General features: G+C 33.3%; 2 protein-coding genes and 1 long non-coding RNA gene across 9 annotated transcripts; 1 reads left to right on the top strand and 2 right to left on the bottom strand.

Annotated features, from left to right (window-relative positions):
* Positions 1 to 1,825: 1,825 nt before the first annotated feature.
* On the top strand, positions 1,826 to 2,992 carry LOC141587785 (F-box/kelch-repeat protein At3g06240-like). Its single transcript, XM_074409254.1, has one exon. The coding sequence runs from the start codon at positions 1,826 to 1,828 to the stop codon at positions 2,990 to 2,992; it is 1,167 nt and encodes a 388-aa protein (XP_074265355.1).
* Positions 2,993 to 4,274: 1,282 nt separating this feature from the next.
* On the bottom strand, positions 4,275 to 5,225 carry LOC141587784 (uncharacterized). The gene has a single exon (XM_074409252.1). It carries the CDS (start codon positions 5,223 to 5,225, stop codon positions 4,275 to 4,277), a length of 951 nt encoding a protein of 316 aa, XP_074265353.1.
* A 13,096-nt stretch (positions 5,226 to 18,321) lies between these two features.
* LOC141586529 (uncharacterized) lies at positions 18,322 to 22,637 on the bottom strand. Of its 7 annotated transcripts, none has more exons than XR_012519553.1 (6): positions 22,393 to 22,637; positions 21,587 to 21,754; positions 20,862 to 21,106; positions 19,765 to 19,882; positions 18,674 to 18,725; positions 18,322 to 18,560 (listed from the first exon to the last, which is right to left on the bottom strand). It is a non-coding gene; the product is annotated as an uncharacterized LOC141586529 (long non-coding RNA). The 7 variants fall into 7 exon arrangements; XR_012519552.1 differs by having other exon boundaries at positions 21,587 to 21,749; positions 22,393 to 22,619; XR_012519554.1 differs by having other exon boundaries at positions 21,587 to 21,738; positions 22,393 to 22,619.
* Positions 22,638 to 23,566: the final 929 nt, after the last annotated feature.

The raw sequence follows: 23,566 nt of genomic DNA, 5'->3' as shown, positions 1-23,566 counted from the left end.
AGAAAGCTTAAAGAGAAGAAATTTACAGACCAAAACAAACTTAACAGAGGATAAAACTTAACAAAGAAGAAAATGATATGCCTTTTTGAGAAAGCGTAAAGACGGTGAGACTAGAGAAACAGAGAAAAGCGTGAAGGAAGAAATTAAGAGAGGAAAAACTACTACAACCGACCAACCATCACAGCACCACCCCATCCAAACCACCTCCACCAAACACTAGACCATGGATATTGTTAGAGAGAGAATACCCTCATACTCGATCTCAAATTTGCTATTCGTTAACTTTCCTCCGTCATTTGTCTCAAAAATTTGTGTAAGGGAGTTAATTTTACTTATATAGCTTTATAGGACTAGTCACCCCAATTAAATCTTAAGAGTTTGAATTTCACAATTGGACAAATTAAAAGTGCTTGATTACCACTTTCATGAAAGTCGCTCAAATGAGATGAGTGACATTTTATGTAAATATAGGGCTTGTAAATCGAACGAAAACTTAATCAACCCGAAAGCAAAAGTTGATCCAAATTCACTTTGCAAAGACCTATATACGATCCACTATTTTAAAATCCATTGTTGAAAAACTCGAACCAAATTCATAACCGATTTCAATCAATATTTATGAAAAACATTAGATTTTATTAGACTTCAAATGTCAATATTTTTTAATATAGTAATACTATCCACTTATTGTAGAGGGTTAAAAAATGTCAAAATTTGTTAGATAACATAGAACTTTATTTCCTCATATTATATTTTGAGTTAGCTTTGGATTATGTAGTTGTTCATAAATGGATTGGATTTCATATAAACTATAGTGGTGTGTCTGGATTGTGAAGTTTTCAATCTTGACAGGGTTTAGATCTCGTAAAATCAGATCTAATCGTGTCCCAAATCCAAGTACCGGGACTTGTGCATGATGCTAGGCTATGATTTTTGAGTAGGTCTTCTGAGAGACGGTCTTTTAATAAGCTTTATTGAGAGACCATTGTACAATTTTAAGAAAAATAGTAGGTCTCCTGAGAGACGGTCTTTTAATAAGTTTTATTGAGAGACCATTGTACAATTTTAAGAAAAAATGGTAGTAAAGGTAATAAAATAGGTACAAATCATGATTAATGATAAAATGAGTACATTTATTACCTTTCTCCTTCTCTTCGTTGGGGCAGTTGAAATTTTACGTGTCTCAGTATACCAGGACACGTATAGCTACTTTTATTTTTACTCGACTTAGGTTTGCTATTGCGAATGGTGAGATCTCACATAGTATCTCGGCTACCCACTAATTTCTTCTAAAAACTTGTTTGATCTCAAAATAATAATGTTGAATTATGAGAGCGAAAAATAAAAATAAAAATAAATTTTATGTCAAAATGTATGTGAAAGAGTAATACCCGTGTGTGAAAGAGTAATTCCATAAAATTATTATGGCACATTTGTGTGTGGATCTAACCGGGTCTTCTCCCTTGACCCAGTCTGGGGTGTCTGAGTTCGTGCTCAGACGTGTGGTGGCTAATGTTGCGCGGCGCAAATGTGTGTAATATCAGGGCTTGCTAAATGAGCTCACACATTTGGCCAAGCTCCGCCAACACAAATGGGGTTTTTTTGTTAGGACGCCCAGCCCAAGCCCCTATTGGCCCGACCGGTCACCTCAAGAATAAACCGATATACTCTGAGTTGAACACAAGGACAAATCCTAAAATTTAGGGTTCAAGTGACACCCATAAATTGGAACACAATTATCACCACCATGGCGCCCCATTAATCGTCCATCATCATTCCTCAGTTTTTTGCCGTTTACTGCGTAATTACCAAGTGCTGTGAAACAATGAAGAATCCCACAAGTTCTTCGAAATTAGCCTATATTTCAGGATCAAAGTACTTACCACCCGAACTTTGGACTCTTATTTTGCCAAAATTACCGGCGAAAACCCTATTAAAATTCAGGTGTGTAGGTAAATCTTGGTGCTCTACTATCGATGAACCTGATTTCGTTCACTTGCACTTCCAACTTTCCCTAATCAATTCTGGAAATAATAATAAATTATTTGTAGCCCTGGAGGGTATGGGATACCTGTTGACAGTTCGTGATGCTGAAACTCTTCGAAATACCGGTAGCATTTTTAGTAAATCTTATTGGTTCGGTATTCTAGGTAGCTGTAATGGGTTGCTTTTAGTTGAAAAACATGATTATTATTCCTATAAAGAATTCAGATTGTGGATCTTTGCATCTTTAAATACCGGTAGCATTTTTAGTAAATCTTCTATTCGCAAATCTTTGCATCTTCCTCCTTGCCCGCTTGACCGTTGTCGGTATTTGTTTGGGTTCGCTCCTGATAGTCAAGATTTTAAAGTGGTTGCGTTCACAATTGACAAAGCTTTTGCAATTTATACACTCAGTAATCAACAATGGACGGTGAGAAATAATCTCCTCAACGTCCCTAATCTCAACACTAATAATTTCTTGGGGCTATTTTCTTCGTTATCAACTTCCGTTTTCTTTCGTGGGGTAACATACTGTCTCGAGCAAAATTATAGAGATAGTAGCGGATTTAGCCATCTTGGTTCCTTTGCCTTTGATGAGGAAAATATCACCTTTTTAAAACTGCCATTTAGTTGGGACGGAATGTCGTTTAGTTTTCTGTTTCTTCTCGGAGAATCACTAGCTGTTTTCAGTATTTCTGAGACAACTTCTAGAATATGGATGCTACAACAGAATAACCAAAAGGAGCCATGGATTCTATGGTTTTCGGGAAAATCAAGTCAGGATGGTTATGAAGTATTCAGGTTCTGCTATAGAAATTGTCGAAAGGTGTTCTATTGTGAGAGTGATGGCGGCTATTTTGCTTGCGGGAAGAAGACTTATAATATAGCTAGTTGTCAAGTGCAGGAGGTCAAAGAAGATATCAGTTGTCTTGTAAAACTGGAAACATATATGGAGAGCTTGGTGTTGTCGAAAGTATACGGAGCCCGTGATTTGAGGAATTTCCCATGAATAAGAATACTACTCCATTTGTCTTCCCAAATGTTTTTGGGAAAAACCTCTGGCTCTGATAGTCAAGTAACTATGAATATATATGAATTCCGATCATTCCTTTCGCTTCTTTTTTTTTATTGGCATTCCTTGGCTGTCTATGCTTTGAATTCTTCATATAACTGTTTACATTTTGGCTGTCTATATTTCTTTCTCTCAATTATTTACAGATTTTTCATGATTACTGATTTCTATATAGAATTCTTCGCCCATTCTCACAATTAAACAACTACCCATATGTTTGAAACTCGTTGCCATTCTTGAGAGTTAACGGAAGTCAGATTTAATTGCTCTATACATCTGCGAAACGTTTCTTATACGAATGAATGAGCGAGCATACATGTTGAATAGTAGAAGTATAAAAATAAAAAATATTGTTACAAGTGATCTGAATTGGTAACTTGAGAATTGAGATATATCCTTGATTCCTGGGTACTCATTTTGTCGGTTACACCAAGTCGAGAAAAATTGAAACTTGTTGTCATTCTTTAAGAGTTACACCAAGTCGAGAAAAATTGTTGTACATCTTGTATATCAGATTATGAGTTGCACCAAGCCGAGATGTTCTGGTTTTTGGGTTTCACATCTGGTAATATGAGTGAGTGCGCGTTTTTCTAACAAGGGACAAAGATCAATATAAAACGAAAGTTGAACAGAATTTGAATCCAAAACCTCTCGTATGCAATGGTTTTTCGATGTTATAGCTGTTTAAGTTGCTGGTTGCGTTTGTCATCATAATGTCAAGGGGTCGCCCCGTTGACAGATTGGTGCGCTCGTTATTTTAGGTAGCAATGTAGAATATCACCTGATAAGGTTGTTTAGGGTCGTACCCGTGTCTAGAGTTGGAAACAGGTGCATCAAACTCCGGCCTCATGGTTGCTATTCAACCAAAAAAATGACCCGCGATGCACAACATAAAAGGGCATAAAGCCAAATGACAAAAAGGTTGTAAAGATATCATATACAGATTAATTAGATCATGTAAATTCGGTTTAACAGGGGAAATAGATTAAAATTTATTAATATAGAGAAATTGTCATCATGACAAACCAAAACACTATCAAGAACAATTATGCCCGAGTAGGGGGTCGAATATTATACAGTCTTACCTACGTTTTGCAAACACGCAAAGATTATTATCCGATTAACCAATAACGAATAAAGCGAAACTAATTAATTCAAACATCAATAAAGAAAGAGCACAGTCCGTCATATCCATTGTTTGCCAACAGAGGGTCTTCATTTATGGAAAAGAAGGCAGGTCTTCAGCTCCATATCCTTTATGCAACACCAAACTCTCGGAATAGTTTTGCAATTCTCTAAAAAAATATATAGATTTGCCATGAATCTGTACTCGGCAATCCGCAAGATTATAGGACTTTTTCCCACACCTAAGATGTCTACTACCGTCAACACTCTCATAGTAAAATACCACTGAATTGTCGTGTGAGTACGATTTGAATAAGTTAAAACCAGCTTTGCTCGAAATTCCTGAAAACCATAAAGTCCACTCTCGCTTTCCGCTGTCCTGTTCCAGCACCCATATGTTTGAACTTACACGAGAAATACAGAAAATAGCTAGCGATTTCCCAATAAGAAACATAAACCAGAAAATTTCTTGCTCATTACAAGTATTTGGGAGTTCCATAAAGGCGAATTTCTCCGAATTAAAGTCGAGGGAAACAAGATGTGTATGTTTTATTCTATAATTACCATTATCCCCATACGGATCATTTCCAAACCAGTGCGCTGCCCCTTGAAAGTAACAATCAAATTTCTTGTAAGGGGAAGACCCGAACATACGTTTAAAGTAATCATGGCTGATACCGGAGCCATTATTTTTGACATTCCATCGTTGATCACTTAGCGTATAAACTGCAAAATTCATCATCGCGTTTGGATCCTCATATCTTTCAATTGTGATCAAAATTACTTTATAATCCTTACTTTGAGAGGCAAAACCAAATACACATATATAGTCGGAAAGACGATTATAAAATTGAGGAAAAGGGCAAGGGGGAAGTAGCAACGATTTTCTACAACTAAGGTTCCGTATTGTCATTTCAGGACAATGATCGAGGCCAGTGCGGCACATTAGAAGCAACCCGTCACAATTCCCCCAAAGACTGTAGTATTCAGGGGTCTTGAAAATGTTAGCAGGTTTTCCAAGTGTGTCAGCTCGACGAAGTGTCATAATGTATACACAACCTCGACCGCGGCGTTTAATAAACAGTTCGACGCTTAACAATAATTTATTCTTGTCAATATTAACTGCGCAAAGTTCAAGATGTATGTTAATGAAATCAGGGTCATCGATGATAGAGCACCAAGATTTACAGACACACCTGAGTCGTACTAGGGTTTTAACCGGCAATATTGCAAAAATTTGAGTCCAAACTTCGGGTGGTATGTACTTGAGTTCTGATACGTGGGATACATGTTGGTAATAGCTTGATGATGATGATGATAATTTTACCTTCTTCATGCTCTTCAGAATCAAATCGCAAGATACTGATGGTGGTAAATTGCGCGTACGGAAGTAGGGTAATTGGAAATTCACACTACTCTTTTTCGTATAAGATTAAGAATAATAATAATAATAATAATATAATATTAATCCTATACCGAGAAAGATATATATATATACACACATATAATAACGTTTGAGTTTCCATAAAACACAAAAATCTAGAATCTTCTAATTAGACATGGACATTAAAGCGATCATGGGCCGAGCCTATGTGTAACACCCCGATTTTCGGCTTAATTGAAATTATATTTACATGCCAAGTTTGCCAAAATACGGGATATTATAACTAATATACAAAGACTCTTATTATAAATCTTTTTCTTTTAAAAAAAATTACAACAATACAAATTGGAAATAAACAAAGTTTTTAAATAAAAGCTTGTCCATAAAATCCTTTTGACCCGCAACGGAAGTTACCTGAAATTACCTGAAAAGAATTTATTTGATCTTGTAAATAATTTAAAAAATAATAATAATAATAATAATAATAATAATAATAATAATTTCTTATAAATATTTTTGAGAACGATAAAAATTGCGTTTTCACAAATAATAAAATAATAATAATAATAATAATTGTAATAATATTAATCAATCAATCAATCAATACATATACGGAGTATATAAAGTAGTAACTTTTCGAACAATATTAGAGAGTCCAATTTTTTTAGAAATCCTAACAAGAGTAGAGTTTGAAACACATTAAATTTTATAAAATTATTCTAATAAAAAGCATATTTATAATACTCCGTATTATACAAAATTTAATAAAATTATCCTAATATAAGTAGATCATATACATTTATAATAGGTCAATTTTTAATTTTTATTTTTCTCCCACTCATGGTATTAACATTTGTAGTTTGTATTCCAACATCAAAATTCTAGAAGCTGGCGAATAAATAATAAATTTATTTGATTAAATTGTTGTGTTAAGATGTTGTAATACGTAATTACACAAAGTATAAACTACGGTTATTCCATCAAAATATAATAACAAAATAATCATTGGAATGTGTATATAAATCATACATGCCTCGATACATATTCAAGTGATCAATACATATAAAATAATTCACCGATCTACATATGTTACTCCCCTCCATCCTAATCATTAGTTTTCAATTCTTTTTAACTTTTTTAACCACGAATAAGAATAAAGTTTTAGGCTCAAACTGAATTTTAAATCATGCCAACCATGAGTGTTAGACATGGGTAAAAATATTATGCGAAATATTTGAGAAAGCTATAAAATAAACGAGTATAAACTATTTTAAGATCTCCACAATGCAAGTTGAGTCGGTTACCAGTTTCGAATTTTTTAACCGCGACAAGTAATTCGACAACTAGGGAGAATGTAATTTTTCTATTAAATATGGGTATGAGAATATATACTTACAACCATCACGTCCCCTTCCCCCTATGATATCTTTGCTTTTATCAGCCGTTTTTTGTTTTCTTTATGCGAGACTTGGTAGAGTACTTTAGTAAAGTTAGACTTAAGTAGCAAAATTCATTATCTTTTAGGAATCTCACACTAAATGTACTTCATCCTCTTCACAATATGATCTTTTGTATTGCTTTTGCAGAGTCGTCAATGCGGTAGTTTGACCATGATTTTCGACATATTAATGGTCGAAGTTATAAAAGTTTGGTCCATGAAGAAGCAAGGTGGAAGATGTTTAAGAAGGGAAGGGAGTATACATGATACATTTTTTAATATTACTCATAATGGTAAGCTCTACCACAGTACTAAGTGTGGCATGCCAGTTATGTTGTTGAGGAACATTAACTCCGTAAGAGGATTATGTAACGGCCTTGTCTTAGTATCAATCGCTTTGGAAAAATCATAGTAGAAGGGAAGATAATTACGAGTTCCAAAGTCCGCAAAAGATCTTGAACCCGAGGATAGTAATGACTTTCTCAAATCAAAGATTCCTTTCGTTCTTAAGCGAAGACAACCCACTTAATAGTGTCTAAATTTATCTGACAAAACCAGTTTTTAGTAATGACAAGTTTTACGTAAAAGCGTCAAGATCAACGTCATCCGAGGGATAATTAAGATTCTCATCGATAATAGAGAACAAATATATCAACGCCACACAAAGGACATTATTTACAAAGAAGTTCTCATAAATTTACCAAATTACATGTCGTATTATATATTTTACATGAAAGTTTTAAGGACAAGTATTCTTAAGTGTAAATAGTCAAAGACTATTTCGGTTAAAAACTGAAGGTGCGTGAGACAGTAAGAAAGATATCTCTATAATCCAACTATATCTTTGAATGTTATACAACTGATATAGATAATACCAAATGCCACAACGCTTTCGTTGTGTTTTTGCTATAAAACTAATGATTAATCAAGCCTTATCTAAAACTACCCGAAAATTTTGTTTCCCCCATTTTCAGCAGGTATTGAATTTTTGTTAAATTAAATAGTTTTATATTAGCAGACCATGGTAACCTAAAACAACATTTTCAGCGATGTCCTAAAATACTATTATGGTAACCCAACGATTTTGATGATGCTATAAACTACTAACTGATGTTGTTACATATGATAATACTAGGTGCCCCTTGCATTTTATGTAATACAATCACATCTATTTTTGATTAATAGTTGTTTAGACTACTAATTATATTGGAATTCAGTTTGGATTTGATTTTGCGAGAAGTTTATAATGATCAAATACTCTTAGTCGTTGTATGTAGATAGTCAACGTAAAATTATGTTGTAACAGATCAATTAATTTCGTTGAACACATTAAATATATATATATATATATATATAGAGAGAGAGAGAGAGAGAGAGAGAGAGAGAGAGAGAGAGAGAGAGAGAGAGAGAGAGAGAGAGAGAGAGAGAGAGAGAGAGTTCAAATGAGTCCACCTAAAATGGTGAGTCCATGAGTTCTAATCTTGGCCATTGATCTTTTAAGATTGATATTTGAGATTTGAAACTTTTAAACTGTAACTTTAATATTGTAGAAGCGTAACTTTAATTTATAAATGTAACTTTATTTCTTTATGATTGTAACTTTAATATTAAGGTCATTTTATAAATAAAAATTTAAATTTATGTTATAAAATTTTATTTTAAATATATAAAATTGTTTTTTGAATGAAATTTTAATGTTTTACGAGTAAAACTTTAATGCTAAAAATTGAAACTTTAATTTTTTTCGATAATTTATATTATAAAAATTTGAATTTATTTAATTTACTTATTTATAAATGTAACTTTAATGTTTTACGAGTGAAACTTTAATGCTAAAATTTAAAACTTTAATTTTTTTTAGCCAATTTCTAATATAAAAATTTTAATTTATTTAATTTTATTGATTTATAAATATAACTTTAATGTTATACGAGTGAAACTTTGATGTTAAAATATGAAACTTTAATATTTTTAGATAATTTCTAATATAAAAATTTGATTTTAATTAATTTTGATAATTTGTAAATTTTACGTAAATATTGAAATTTTTTGAATGTAACTTTAATGTTTTACAATAAAAACTTTAGTCATAATTTTTGAAACTTTATTTTTTTAGGTTTGTAACTTTAAGTCCTTGGCGAGTATTATTAGGCCATCGTAACTTTAGTCCATATAAGTGAAACTTTAATGCTTGTGAGTCGAAACTTTAATGCTTGTGAGTCCTTTTATATATAGGTAACAACCCACCACCAACGGCCAACACGACCACCACCTGACCCACCACCATCGTTCAACCCTGACCCACCACCATCGTCCAACCCTGACCCACCACCATCGTCCAACCCTGCCAGCCCCACGACCCCCTGCAACCACCACCACGACACCATGCAAAAAAAAAAAAAAAAAAAAAAAAAAAAAAAAAAAAAACGAAGGCAGAGGCGGCATGAACCACGACTTCGCCACCACCATCACCACAAATGACCCACCACCAACAACAACAACCACTCCTTACTCATATCTGAAAAAAAAAAAAAAAAAAAAAAGAGAAAGAAGAAGGGAAAGAGGCGGCAAGGCTGAAAAAAACAAAAAAAAAAAGAGAAAGAAGAAGGTAAAGAGGCGGCAAGGCACCACGTACCACCAACTTCCTTACCACGACTTCACCACCGCCATCCCCAAATTTCAGATCTGAAATTTTAAAAAAAAAAAAAAAAAAAAAAAAAAAAAAAAAAGGAGGAAGCGTGGGCAGTGCCGAGGGAGGCAGAAGAGGATAAGAGGGAGGCGTGGCAAGGAGGCAGATGAGGAGAGGAGGCGTCGTCGGCGTGCAGTGATGTATGGTTGTTGTCGGCGTGAGGTGGGACGGAGAGAGAAAGGGAGGAAGAGAGGGAAAGGGAGGAAGAGAGAGAAAGAAGGGAAGTGAAATGAATAACAATTAGGGTTTGTGAGTTTTATATAGGGTTTTAATTTTCAGATTCAATCTTAGCCCTTAATTTTGTTCTAATCTAATGGTTTAGATTAGGACTCATGGGACTCACCTATACTAAGGGACTCACTTGATCCCATTTCTATATATATATATATATATATATATATATATATATATATATATAGAAGAGATCAACTAAGGTCCTTAGATAATTTAAGTCCATAAGTTCTATTATGAGCCATTGGATGGAGGGAGATAGAGGGATGAGATCAACCCCAAAAAAGTGTGTTTATAAGCTAATCTCACCATCTCTCTCCTCCTTCACTAATCCACTCTAATTAATCACTAATTCACTGTATATTTGTTTTTCACTCATCCATTTCTCTTTCATCTTACACATTTCATTTCTCTCTTCTCTCAAACTCTAAAAAAAAACCCAAACAAATAAAAAAAACCCAAAAAATCCAAATAAATAAAAAAACCCAAAAAATCCAAATAAATCAAAAAATCCAAATAAATCAAAAAACCCAAATAAATCACCCACTCCTCTCATCTTCATTCACCACCACCCACCACCACCCCACCCGACACCAACTAACCACTCACCACCCCACCATCCGCCCCCACCGCCGCTTTTTTTTTTTTTTTTTTTTTTTTTTCGTTTTGTGTTAATTTGTATGTTTTGAGTTGTTCTTTCCATTCATTATTTTTTTTGTCTTTTATTTTATTTTAGTTGTCTTTTATTTTGTTAGTTCTCATTTTTTATTCATTTTCTTAAATCTCTTCTTGTTATACGTTTTTTTTAAGATTTCGTGTTTTAAATCTCGTTTTTTTTTTGTGAGATTCTTTTTTTTCATCTAAGACAAAAATGGATTAAAGTTATACAAAAATGAACCAAAGTTATACAAAAATAGACCAAAGTTATACAAAAAAAGACTAAAGTTATACAAAAATTGGACTAAAGTTATACAAAAAATTGGACTAAAGTTATACAAAAATGAACCAAAGTTATACAAAAATGAACCAAAGTTATACAAAAATGGACTAAAGTTATACAAATAAAGACTAAAGTTATACAAATATGGGCTAAAGTTATACAAATAAAGACTAAAGTTATAAAAAAATGGACCAAAGTTATACAAAAATGAACCAAAGTTATACAAAAATGGACTCAAGTTATACAAACATGAACCAAAGTTATACAAAAATAGACCAAAGTTATACAAAAAAAGACTAAAGTTATACAAAAATTGGACTAAAGTTATACAAAAAATTGGACTAAAGTTATACAAAAATGAACCAAAGTTATACAAAAATGAACCAAAGTTATACAAAAATGGACTAAAGTTATACAAATATGGACTAACTTTAGTCCATTTTTGTATAACTTTGGTTCATTTTTGTACAACTTTGGTTCATTTTTGTATAACTTTGGTCTATATTTGTATAACTTTGGTTCATTTTTGTATAACTTTGGTTCATTTTTGTATAACTTTAGTCCAATTTTTTGTATAACTTTAGTCCATTTTTGTATAACTTTGGTTCATTTTTGTATAACTTTGGTTCATTTTTGTACAACTTTAGTCCATTGTTGTATGACTTTAGTCCAATTTTTGTATAACTTTAATCTTTTTTTGTATAACTTTGGTCTATTTTTGTATAACTTTAGTCCAATTTTTGTATAACTTTAGTCCAATTTTTTGTATAACTTTAGTCCATTTTTTGTATAACTTTGGTGCATTTTCGTATAACTCTGGTCTATTTTTGTATAACTTTGGTTCATTTTTGTATAACTTTGGTTCATTTTTGTATAACTTTAGTCCAATTTTTTGTATAACTTTTGTCCATTTTTATATAACTTTAGTCCATATTTGTATAACTTTAGTCAATTTTTGTATAACTCTAGTCCTTATTTGTATAACTTTAGTCCTTCATATGTATAACTTTAGTCCAAAATCCAACTTTAATCCAACAAACTTATAACTTTTGTCCAAATGTATAACTTTAGTCCAAAATTGTATAACTTTAGTCCAAAAATAAAAAACCAACAAAACTGAAAAAATAAAAACCAAATCTCGCCAATACTAGATCTAAAATAAAAAAACCCGCCAATCTAACAAAAAAAACCCGTCTAAGAAAAAAACTAAATAACTAAAAAACCAAATAACAATGAAATACAATACAATAACAATAATTGAAATTTATATATCGTGTGTATAATTTTAATGCACGCAGTGTATAACTTTAATAGACAAGATGTATAACTTTAGTCCAAAATTTGTGTAACTTCAATTTATACAATGTATAACTTTAGACATTAATAGTGTATAACTTTAATGGACAATATGTATAACTTTAGTCATAAAAATTATAACTTTAATGTTTCAAGGGTATAACTTTAGTCATAAAATGTATAACTTTAGTCGTAAATAGTAAAAAATCTTGAATAACAATAATAAAAAACTAACCACTAAGTCAAAAAAAACCAAATAACAAGAAAATAAAAAAATAAACCAAACAAATAAAAACCAAAAACCACAAATCTGAAATTTAAACAATAAAAAACAAAACAAACAAAGCAAAAAGTAACCAATTCACAGGAAAAAAAAAAAAAAAAACAAACAAAGTGAGTATGGCGTTTAGGCGGCAGCAGGGAGGGAGAACCAAACAACAAAAAACAAAGCAAATTTTGAACAACACCAACGACAACACTAACGTCAACGACAAACCCACGAAACCACCATTTTTTCTGACCCGTGGTGTTTAGGCGGCAGCAGGGAGGGAGAAAGGTGGTACGGCAGTGAGTGGTTGTTGATGTCGGTTGTTGCGGTGGCTGTGAAGGAGGGAGGATGGTGTTTAAGGGTAGTCGGGTGTGTCGGTTGGGTTTGTCGGGGGTGGGTTTAGATCTGGTGGGTTTGTGAGGTGGGTTTGTCGTGTGGATTTCTCGGTGGTGGTGGTGGTGGGTCTGGTGGTTTGTGGTGTGGAGTTGTTGCGGTGGTAGAGGGAGGAGGGAGTCGTGGAGTTGTTGTTGTTGTTGTTGTTGTCGTGGTGTTGTTGTTGCTGGTTGTTGTTGCTGGTTGTTGTTGTTGGTTCGCTGGTGGTTGAGGGAGGGTCGTGGTGGAGGGATGTGGGCTGGGAGGAGGGAGGTCGGGTGGGGGCTGGGTAGAAGGGAGGTCGGAGGAGCCGAGAAGGAAGGAGGAAAAGGGAGGGTGGCCGGTTGAGCCGTGGGTGAGGAGAAGGAGGAGGTTGAACCGTGGGTGACGGGTGGTGGCCGGGTTGGGTGGTGGTCAGCCGGAGGTGTGGAAGAGGGAGTGGGTATTTTTTAGTTGATTTGGTTTTTTTTGGTTTTGTGAGAATGAGAGAGAAATGAGAGAGAATGAGTGAATGAGAGAGAAGTGAGAGGGTGAATTATGAGGAAGTGAGAAGGGAGAATTAGAAGGAGGATGGAGTTATACAAATTAGGATGGAGTTGTACATGGATTAGGAAGGGAGATTAGGGAGGGAGATTTATGACCATCCATTGAGATGTAATCTCATCCCTCCATCCCTTCCATCCAAAGGCCTTTATAAGGACTTAGGGACTCAATGGATGTAAGGGCCTTATAAGAATATATATATATATATATATATATATATATATATATATATATATATATATATATATATATATATATAGAGGGAGGATCAACTAAGGTCCTCTATATATTTGAGTCCATAAGTCCTATTGTGAGCCATTGGATGGAGGGAGATGGATGGCCAAGATCAACCTCCAAAAGTGTGTTTATGTACTAATATCACTCATTCTCTCCTCCTTCACTAATCCTTCTAATTAATCACTAATTCACTATAACTTCTTTTCCTCTCATCCACTTCTCTCATATATCACACAACTCATCTTCTCTCTAAAACCCCAAAAAATAAAAACCCAAAAAATCCAAATAAATAAAAAACCCAAAACCCAAATAAATAAATAAAACCCAAAAAATCCAATTAAATCAAAAAACCCAAAAAATCCAATTAAATCAAAAACCCAAATAAATCATTCATTCTTCTCTTCCTCATTCACCACCACCCACCACTATCCCACCCGCCACCAACTCACCGCCCACCACCGCCGCCACCACACCGCCGCCACCGCACCGCCGCCAACTTTTTTTTTTTTTTTTTTTTTTTTTTTTTTCGTTTTTTTTTTTTTTTTCGTTTGGTCTTTATTTTCATGTTTTGAGTTGTTTTTTCCATTCATTTTTTGTTGTTGTCTTTTATTTTCTTTTATTTTGTTACTTCTCCTTTTTTATTCATTTTCTCAAATCTCTTCTTGTTATACTTTTTTTAAGATTTCGGGTTTTAAATCTTGTTATTTGGTTTATTTTAGATTTCGGGTTTGGTTGGGTTGTTGGTTTTTTGGTTTTATTATTGTTATTTGGTTTTTTGTTTTTGTTATTATGAGTTTTTTTGGTTTTTGTTATTATTTTTTTTTTTTCATATTTTTCATATTTATTGTTTGATTTTTTAACTATTTACGACTAAAGTTATACATTTTATGACCAAAGTTATACAAAAATGCACCAAAGTTATACAAAAAATGGACTAAAGTTATACAAAAAATTGGACTAAAGTTATACAAAAATGAACAGAGTTATACAAAAATGAACCAAAGTTATACAAAAATGAACCAAAGTTATACAAGAATGGACCAAAGTTATACAAATATGGACTAAAGTTATACAAATATGGACTAAAGTTATCCAAAAAAGATCAAGTTATACAAAAATAGACTAAAGTTATACAAAAAAAGACTGAAGTTATACAAAAATGGACCAAAGTTATACAAAAATGGATTAAAGTTATACAAATATGGATTAAAGTTATACAAAAATGGACCAAAGTTATACAAAAATGAACCAGAGTTATACAAAAATGCACCAGAGTTATACAAAAAATGCACCAAAGTTATACAAAAAATGGACTAAAGTTATACAAAAATGGACTTTGGTGCATGTTTGTATAACTCTGGTGCATTTTTGTACAACTTTGGTGCATGTTTGTATAACTCTGGTGCTTTTTTGTATAACTTTAGTCCAATTTTTGTAGAACTTTAGTCCATTTTTTTGTATAACTTTAGTCCATTTTTTGTATAACTTTGGTGCATTTTTGTATAACTCGATCTATTTTTGTATAACTTTTGTTCATTTTTGTATAACTTTAGTCCAATTTTTTGTATAACTTTAGTCCATTGTTGTATGACTTTAGTCCAATTTTTGTATAACTTTGGTGCATTTTTGTATAACTCTGGTCGTTTTTTGAATAACTTTGGTTCATTTTTGTATAACTTTGGTTCATTTTTGTATAACTTTAGTCCAATTTTTGTATAACTCAGTCGTTTTTGAATAACTTTGGTTCATTTTTGTATAACTCAGATGGTACATTGTTGTATAACTCTCGGTTCATTTTTGTATAACTTTAGTCCAATTTTTTGTATAACTTTAGTCCAATTTTTGTATAACTTTAGTCCAATTTTTGTATAACTCTGGTACATTGTTGTATAACTCTGGTTCATTTTTGTATAACTTTAGTCCAATTTTTTGTATAACTTTAGTCCAATTTTTGTATAACTTTGGTCATAAAATGTATAACTTTAGTCATAAAATGTATAACTTTAGTCGTAAATAGTAAAAAAATCAAACAATAAATATGAAAAATATGAAAAAAAAAAAATTAATAACAAAAACCAAAAAAACTCATAATAACAAAAACAAAAAACCAAATAACAATAATAAAACCAAAAAACCAACAACCCAACCAAACCCGAAATGTAAAATAAACCAAATAACAATAAAAAAAAAAAAACCAAATTTAAATATCGTGTGTATAACTCTAATGTTTTAAGTGTATAACTTTAGCCATAAATAGTATAACTTTAATGTTTTAAGTGTATAACCAACAAAGAAATTAATAACCAACAAAAATTAAAAACCAAATAACAATTACAAAATAAAGTAAATATGACAAAAACACAAAAAAAACCAATAGATCTAAAAAAACACCACCACACAAAATTAATACCAAATCTCAAATAATAATAAAAATAACTAAACTAAAAAAAATAAAAACCAAATAACAATAATAACAATAACAATAAAAAAAACCAAATAACAATAAAAAAAAATACCCACAGACAAATAACATAAAACCAAACGAAATTAAAAAAAAAAAAAAAAAAAAAAAAAAAAAAAAAGAACGGAAAAAGGAGAAAGGAAGAGCGGGGGAGGGAGAAAGGGAGAAAGGAAAAAAGCAAAAACAAAAACCAAGGACAACACCAACGACCACAAGAAGAACCACCACCACCACGCCTTTCTCCCCAAACCACAAAGACCACCACCACCACGAGCAACAACCAAAGAATGACAACGGCCGACGAGCAATGGAGGAAAGGCGGGATTTTCAAAATTTGAATTTTGAAAATAGGGGTGGCGGTCGTGGAGTCATTTGCGGTCGTGGAGGGAGGAGGAAGGCGGGTCGTGGAGTTGTTGCGGTGGTGGAGGGAGGAGGAAGTCGTGGAGTTGTTGCGGTGGTGGAGGGAGTTGTTGCGGTCGTGGAGTTGTTGCGGTGGTGGAGGGAGGAGGGAGGTGGGTGGTTGTTGTCGTGGAGTTGTTGCGGTGGAGGGAGGAAGGAGGCGGGTGGTGGAGAGGAGGGTGGTCGGGAGGTGGAGCCGCGGACAAATGACATGGCGGAGGAAGAAGGAAATGGAGATTTGGTTTTTGGGTTTTGGTTTTTGGGTTTTGGTTTTTGGGTTTTTGGCTTTTTTTTATGAGAGAAAAAATGAGAGAGAATGAGAGATAATGAGTAAAATGAATGAATGATATGAGGGAGTGAGTTGGGAGATTAGAATGGTGGTAGAGTTGTACACAATTAGGTAGAGTTATACACAATTAGGGAAGAAGATTAGGGAGGGAGAATTGTAGCCCTCCATTGAGATGTAATCTCATCCCTCCATCCCTTCCATCCAAAGGCCCTTATAAGGACTTAGGGACTTATATGATAAGAGGACCTTATAAGAACCCTTCTCTCTCTCTATATATATATATATATATATATATATATATATTTATGAGTTATATATATTTATGAGTTATGGTACATGTTGTTTTAACGCAACATTATTTCGTATTATGTAGTTGTGGTCGGTGAAAATAAATTTGCAAAACTCGTAAAGGGATGTATTCGTTATTTAGGGTTCATTATGGCATGATGCATCATGTGTTATAAATATAACGTTCTGTATTTAAAAATTGGATGTGCCTGTGACAATGAATAAATTAACTACATACTATATGTAGATCTTGATGTTATACTACTGGAGGGCAAACTTTTTATGTTAAACACATTAATAATTTATCGGTACACGAACTCCAATTTTTTTTTCATTAATGATTCAACATTCTTGGATTTTGTTTTTTATCTAACTTAAGAATATATTTTTACAAATAATTTTAATGGAGCCCCGTACATCCCACTGCACGGGTTTTTCAACTAGTAATAATAATAACTTATAACTGAGTTTGAACTTATAAAATCTAAATTTTACGGAGTACAAATCTTAGACTTTGAACCGAACAAAACATGATTAAAACTTATATACTTTGAGGACAAATTCCAAAAAATTAGGGTTTAAGTGATCACACAAATTAATTGGAATACAATTATCACCACTAACGGCGCCCCCTTAATCGTCCATCCTGATTCCTCGGACTTTTGCCGTTTACTGCGTAACCAAGTGCTATGAAAACAATGAAGAATTCCACTACTTCTTCGAATTTGGGCCTATATTTCAGAATCAAAGTACACTAGTAGAAAAAGTCTCATTGACATCGGTTATTTTATCCTATTTACATCGCTTTTGTGGCGATGTTTCTGGGGGCGACGTATTTAGTATTTTTAGCTAATTAAACATCGGTTTCAGAACCGATGTAAATAGTATAAAATTAACATCGATTATGGGTAAAAGCGATGTTAATAGTGTTCAATTACATCGGGTTTGGTCTAAAACCGATGTAAATAGTATATTATTAACATCGGTTATAGGTGAAAAGCGATGTTAATAGTGTCTCAATTACATCGGTTTTGATTTAAAACCGATGTAAATAGTATATTATTAACATCGGTTATAGGTGAAAAGCGATGTTAATAGTGTCTCAATTACATCGGTTTTTGTTTGAAACTGATGTAATGTAAATGGCATTTTTACATCGTTTTGTCCAAATCGATGTATGAAACGATGTAGTATGATTCGAAATGACGATTTACTCTTAAGCTATTTGTGAATTTTTACACTGTTAGGGGCCTGCAAAATGAATCAATATAAAAATAACAACCCTGCATCTCATTCCTTCCAACAATTTTAAACACAACTACATATTTATTATACCAAAAAAATATCATAGCGTATACAATTCCGTCCATTCAAAATAATTTAAAATGTACACTACAAGCTTCTACGACGCAAAATGTGTATTTTCAATTACAATTTCTAGAAATCTAAATCATACATACTCTAGACGTTCTTTCCACAATAAAGCGACCAAAGCTCTCGAACCTCGTTCATTTGTTCAATTGTCATTTGCGAACCTGAAACACACTACATACAAGAGTAAGGATTAGAATTAGGAAGAGGTAGACATTTAAAAAATACGAACAATATCTATACATAAAAATTCAAAGGGCTTTATTACATAATAGCTATATACTTGCCTTTTGCACAAATCGTACCAATTTGTTATCAACTACGTCAGAAGCTCAGTACCTACAAGAAAATTATGTTCTAGTAAACATAAGCCTTCATAAATATAACTCAGAACAACCCAAAAATGATCCAACTGACCCAACTCATAAGCAAAAATGACGTCAACTGCGATGACCAGAACTCCCCATCGAACGAATAGAGTGTCGAAAGGCAATGTCACAATGAGATTCATGCACTATATGATTTCTACTTATTTGACTAGGCATCACAAGGTTCCTCGGGACAGTGTACTAAACAACACTTCAAACATGAATTGAAAGTTTGTTGCTGGAAGAAGTTCTAAGCACACTATAAAATAAATATCAATAAGACAACTACAAGTTTGCACCAATTTACTTGATGCTCAAAAGTAAAAATCAACCTTTGAGCATGTATTAATTCCCAAAGGTACTCACATCTTAAACACATAACCAACATTAATACAACAGGAAACAACAACAAACAGTCAAACATTAACCATACATAACCAAAACAAAAGGGAAGAATCAAAGAATGTATAATTGGAACTCGGAAAAATGTATTTCTTTTTGCAGGTAAGTGCTGAGAGTAACTATAAAATAAGGAACATCGTGACAGTCATTACTTTCGTAAACTCAACACAGAAGTAAGAAACAACCCACCACAAGATACTACGATCCATAATTTCGCAAACTGAACACTGAAATAACACAATGCGATAGTCATTACTTTCGCAAACTCAAAATTGAACTCAACTCTTCTACTTATTTCTATTTAATATTCCATGTCATTTTTAGGTATTTGTTTCAAAGTTCTTGTGTTTTCATTTTTAGTCTCTTATATTCTTTGCTTGAGTCACTAGTTGAGATCGAGTCGCAGAGAATGTGGGTGTTTTTGTGAAGAATCATGAATAACATGTTCAAGAATCATGTATTCTAATATTCACCAATGCCTAATGTGATACTCCATTTAAATCTCAGTTAATAAGTACATTAAGTTTTACTCGTTAACAACTTAACATTACGGAAAGAAAAGTAGTGTTAGGAAACATACTATATAGTGCGAGAAGAAAAGTAGTTACTTTAAGAGTTGCCACTCTTGTATCTTCTTATTTGCACAATAATAATATCACCATCAGCGATTGAATCAGCAACACGTGTAAGAGAGCTCATACTTTTCATCTCACTATCATCCCTCCCCTGAAAGTTAACAAATTTTTTACACATTGAGTAAAATCTTGAACATTTGGTAAATTTCCAAGTGAATGGACAAAATTTCATGAACATTAAGCAATCAATTTTACGAATCGATAGAAACTTTCAAATAATTCTATAGTTTAATCAGTTTTAAGGGAACAACATATCAATTTAAGAAATTAAAAAAGCTAAAGATTATGGAGATTAATTGAGAAAGAAACAAAGTAGAAGCAACCTATATGTTTTCTTATTCGTTAAAAACCAAATTACCAATTCTCAGCGGTTGTATAATGAGTTTTTCACTGCTAAAAAAAAAGCAAATTACCGATTCTCAGCGATTCTCATTAAAAACCAAATTACCGATTCTCAGCGATTCTCAGCCCGGTGCACAATGGCGCCCCCGCTAGGCGAGGGTCCGGGGAAGGGTCCCACAACAAGGGTGTAATTGGGGCAAGCCTTCCCTTGCCATTTTGGCAAGAGGCCGCTCCAAGGACTTGAACCCGTGACCTCACGGTTACAAAGCAACACCTAAACCGGTGCGCCAAGGCTCCCCTTGCATAACTAGGAAAAAATTGATTTACTTGCCTTGAGTAGAAAACTTAAGATAATTCATATATGAGATTTCTCAGTTGGTGTAACTGTGTAAGCATAAGATACCCAAACTTATTTGAAGAGCATTACAGTGTGAAAAAAGATGATACCATAATAATTTTAGAAATGTAAAACACTTTTTATTGCCAAAAAAAAGGTCAACTTTACAATTTGGATTGTGTAAAAGATTGGGTAAGATAATTGCATGGTAGGAAGGGAGCAAAACCTAAAATCTCACTTATCCTACATAAGGCCATCCTGTCCAAGACTTGCCCGTACAAGTGTTAAAGTTCACGGAAAAAATCAGCACATTTTTGATAAATCGGGAAAAAATTACATTCGATCCAAGGAAATTTGAGTACACTAAGCCACAAGGTTCAAGAAAAGTTACTCTGTCATCAGGAAGAGGCAATGCGTTTTCTCGAGTTGCAGCATCAAAATCCAAATGCTTAACAGTTTTTAGATTGATATCTATCTTCTTAAGATGTCGTTGAGTATTATGCCAAATGCCAGAACTAGGAAGGTATGTACCAACGTGAGAACCGCGAATCTATGAAGCCAAGAATATGCAAAGAAAAGCAGGTAAGGTTGTACTAAATAGTAGTGTCTGAACTTTTTTAAGGTCATCCAACTTTTCTGCGATGTAAGTAAAAAATTGTCAAAGAAATACAGGAAATTATACTTTGTTATTTAACTTGATTAATTAAGTACACCAGAAGAAGGGACAGCAACCTCGGACAAAATGATATGTAGGTGGCTATAGTAGGGCTATAGTAGGAATGACTAAATCAGCCCCCTTAAAAACAACATTACAGGCAAATACCTCAAAGATAAACAAAGATATTTCCTTTCTAACCAAATACCTCAAGATAAACAAAGATAATACCTCGCTAGTAAGCAATGCAAGCGAGTGATCAATTTACACAACAAACCGTTCTCAAAATATAATGTAAACAATAAGACCGACTCCAAAATGAAATTAATAAACAAATGACGGAAACGGTATAAGCAAAATGATCAATTTACTTAATTAACGATTCTCAAAATAAAAGTTAAACTTACGAAGGTAATTAAAATGAAATAGGTAAACAAATAATAGAGACGGAGACGATATACCGTGCAAGTAAGCAATCCCAAGATTTACACTGTCCAAAAGGATCACCAAGCTCAGCCGTCCTCTGATAAAGCCAAATCCCCTCCTCCCTCCAAGGCGTTGGATTTCATTAGATGTGTCCATCACTTCATCGCAACAGTTGATTTTGGGGAGTCTAATAAGGAACTTGGCTGAACAGAGAAAACAAATACCACGAGACTATTATTGAAAACTAGCAATGTTTGTTCAATTAGTATAAGGTACATCCACCACGAATGGTAAAACTTCAGAAAGATTGAGATTTTTGCATATTCAATTCGGTAATTCCTATCTAGTATGGCATGTATCTTAGATACACAGGTTTTCGCACTTCTATGTTGTGTATTGTGCAGCATTCAGTAAGCTTAAGCATCTTCAGAAAGCTTTGGAAACATGGTAATGACGAAGGTTTCATGACAAACTAACAATAAAAACAGATATCGATCCTTGGTTACGTTTTCTCAGTAATTATGGCTTAAAAGACGACGAGCTAAGAAAAATCAATTTCAATACAAACACATCGAATTCAGTTTAGGATATAACCACCCAAACAATCAAAATCATAATAATAATAAAATAAATTCAATAAAACCAATATCAAAGGTGAAGTAATCAAATAACCCACAACATATATATTTATCTTCAAAATCTAAATATTCCTGCAAGATTTCTCCATAGTGCATATAAAACATGAACATAACCATCAACAAATTACAATATAGACACAATAACACAACAATTATACAAAAAATCGAATTAAACATAAGAATCTAAAAATTAGGGTTTATACCTCAAACAGAAGAGAGAACAAGGGTGGTACTCAAGGTGGTTGTTCGCCGCTGTTACGAGGGGTTAGTGACGGGCCGGTATATGAATAGCGGTGCGGCATGAGAGACAAGAAATCCTGGTGGTGACGCTTTGGTGGTAGAGGGTAAAGGTGATAGCGAGTGCGAGGTGAATGAAGAGGCGAAAAATTATATCAGAAAGTGAAGGGTCGTGGGGAAATAAGAGACTAGGTAGTTTTTTTTGTCTATTAATTGACAATGCTTTTACATCGGCCCTTTAAAACCGATGTTAATGATACCATCTTTACATCGTTTATGTTAAAACCGATGGTACAAATATCTTTGTACATTGTTTTTTTAAAATAACCGATGTAAGGGAGAAAAAAGAACACGTTTTACATCGATTTTTGTAAAAACCGATGTTATTTATGAACATTTACATCGTTTCAGCTATAACCGATGTCTTTGTGGCGATGTAAATAGGACTTTTTCTACTAGTGGTACTTACCAATTCTACGTTGATTTAGTGATTAAGACTTAAGAGTAATTCATCTAACAGTAATGATCAAAGTTCAAACATTAGTAATCATCACCCGCAATTTCGCAAAAGTGGAGTTTAATGGTTAGAACTTTGATAAATTTTCTAACGTTCTCGGGTTCAAGCCCCTCAAGAGCAATACACACTCCCTCACACGAATGCCATTTGAGCTTGAAGTGTGGACCTCTCAATCAATACCTGGTGCTAATATTCCACTTTAATATATGGCTCTGATACCATGATAGATAATCATCTCAACCAAAATCTTAAGGTGATGGTTGAGGTCCAAGAATTATATTTATTTTCTATTACGCCCTCTCACTCGAATGCCGATTAGGCCCGAAGAGTGGTTAGTGCACATGCTTCCCCATACCACGTGCTGAAATTCCACTTCGTGAGTTATTGGAGGCTGTCAGGATTTAAACCTGTAACATTTGATCGCCCTGGCTCTGATATCATGTCAAGAAATCATCTCAACCAAAAGCTTAAGCTGATGGTTGAAGTCCCAATATCGGTTTTATACTCTAACAGACATGACTTCTATACCTCGAACCTGTCATTTTCGGGTGACTTACCTACTATATAAAAAGTAACAGCTCGAGTCCCCCAGTCATCAAAATAAAAAATAAAAAATTGATACT

The sequence above is a fragment of the Silene latifolia genome, chromosome 6 (assembly GCF_048544455.1).
Source record: "Silene latifolia isolate original U9 population chromosome 6, ASM4854445v1, whole genome shotgun sequence".
Lineage (NCBI taxonomy): Eukaryota > Viridiplantae > Streptophyta > Magnoliopsida > Caryophyllales > Caryophyllaceae > Silene > Silene latifolia.
Note: the sequence above shows the minus strand (reverse complement) of the source record. Positions and strands in the feature narration are given on the sequence as shown.

Bases quoted from the DNA above. Each gene is read 5' to 3' on its own strand.
- LOC141587784 (XM_074409252.1), bottom strand. From the start codon at position 5,225: ATGACACTTCGTCGAGCTGACACACTTGGAAAACCTGCTAACATTTTC.
- LOC141587785 (XM_074409254.1), top strand. From the start codon at position 1,826: ATGAAGAATCCCACAAGTTCTTCGAAATTAGCCTATATTTCAGGATCA.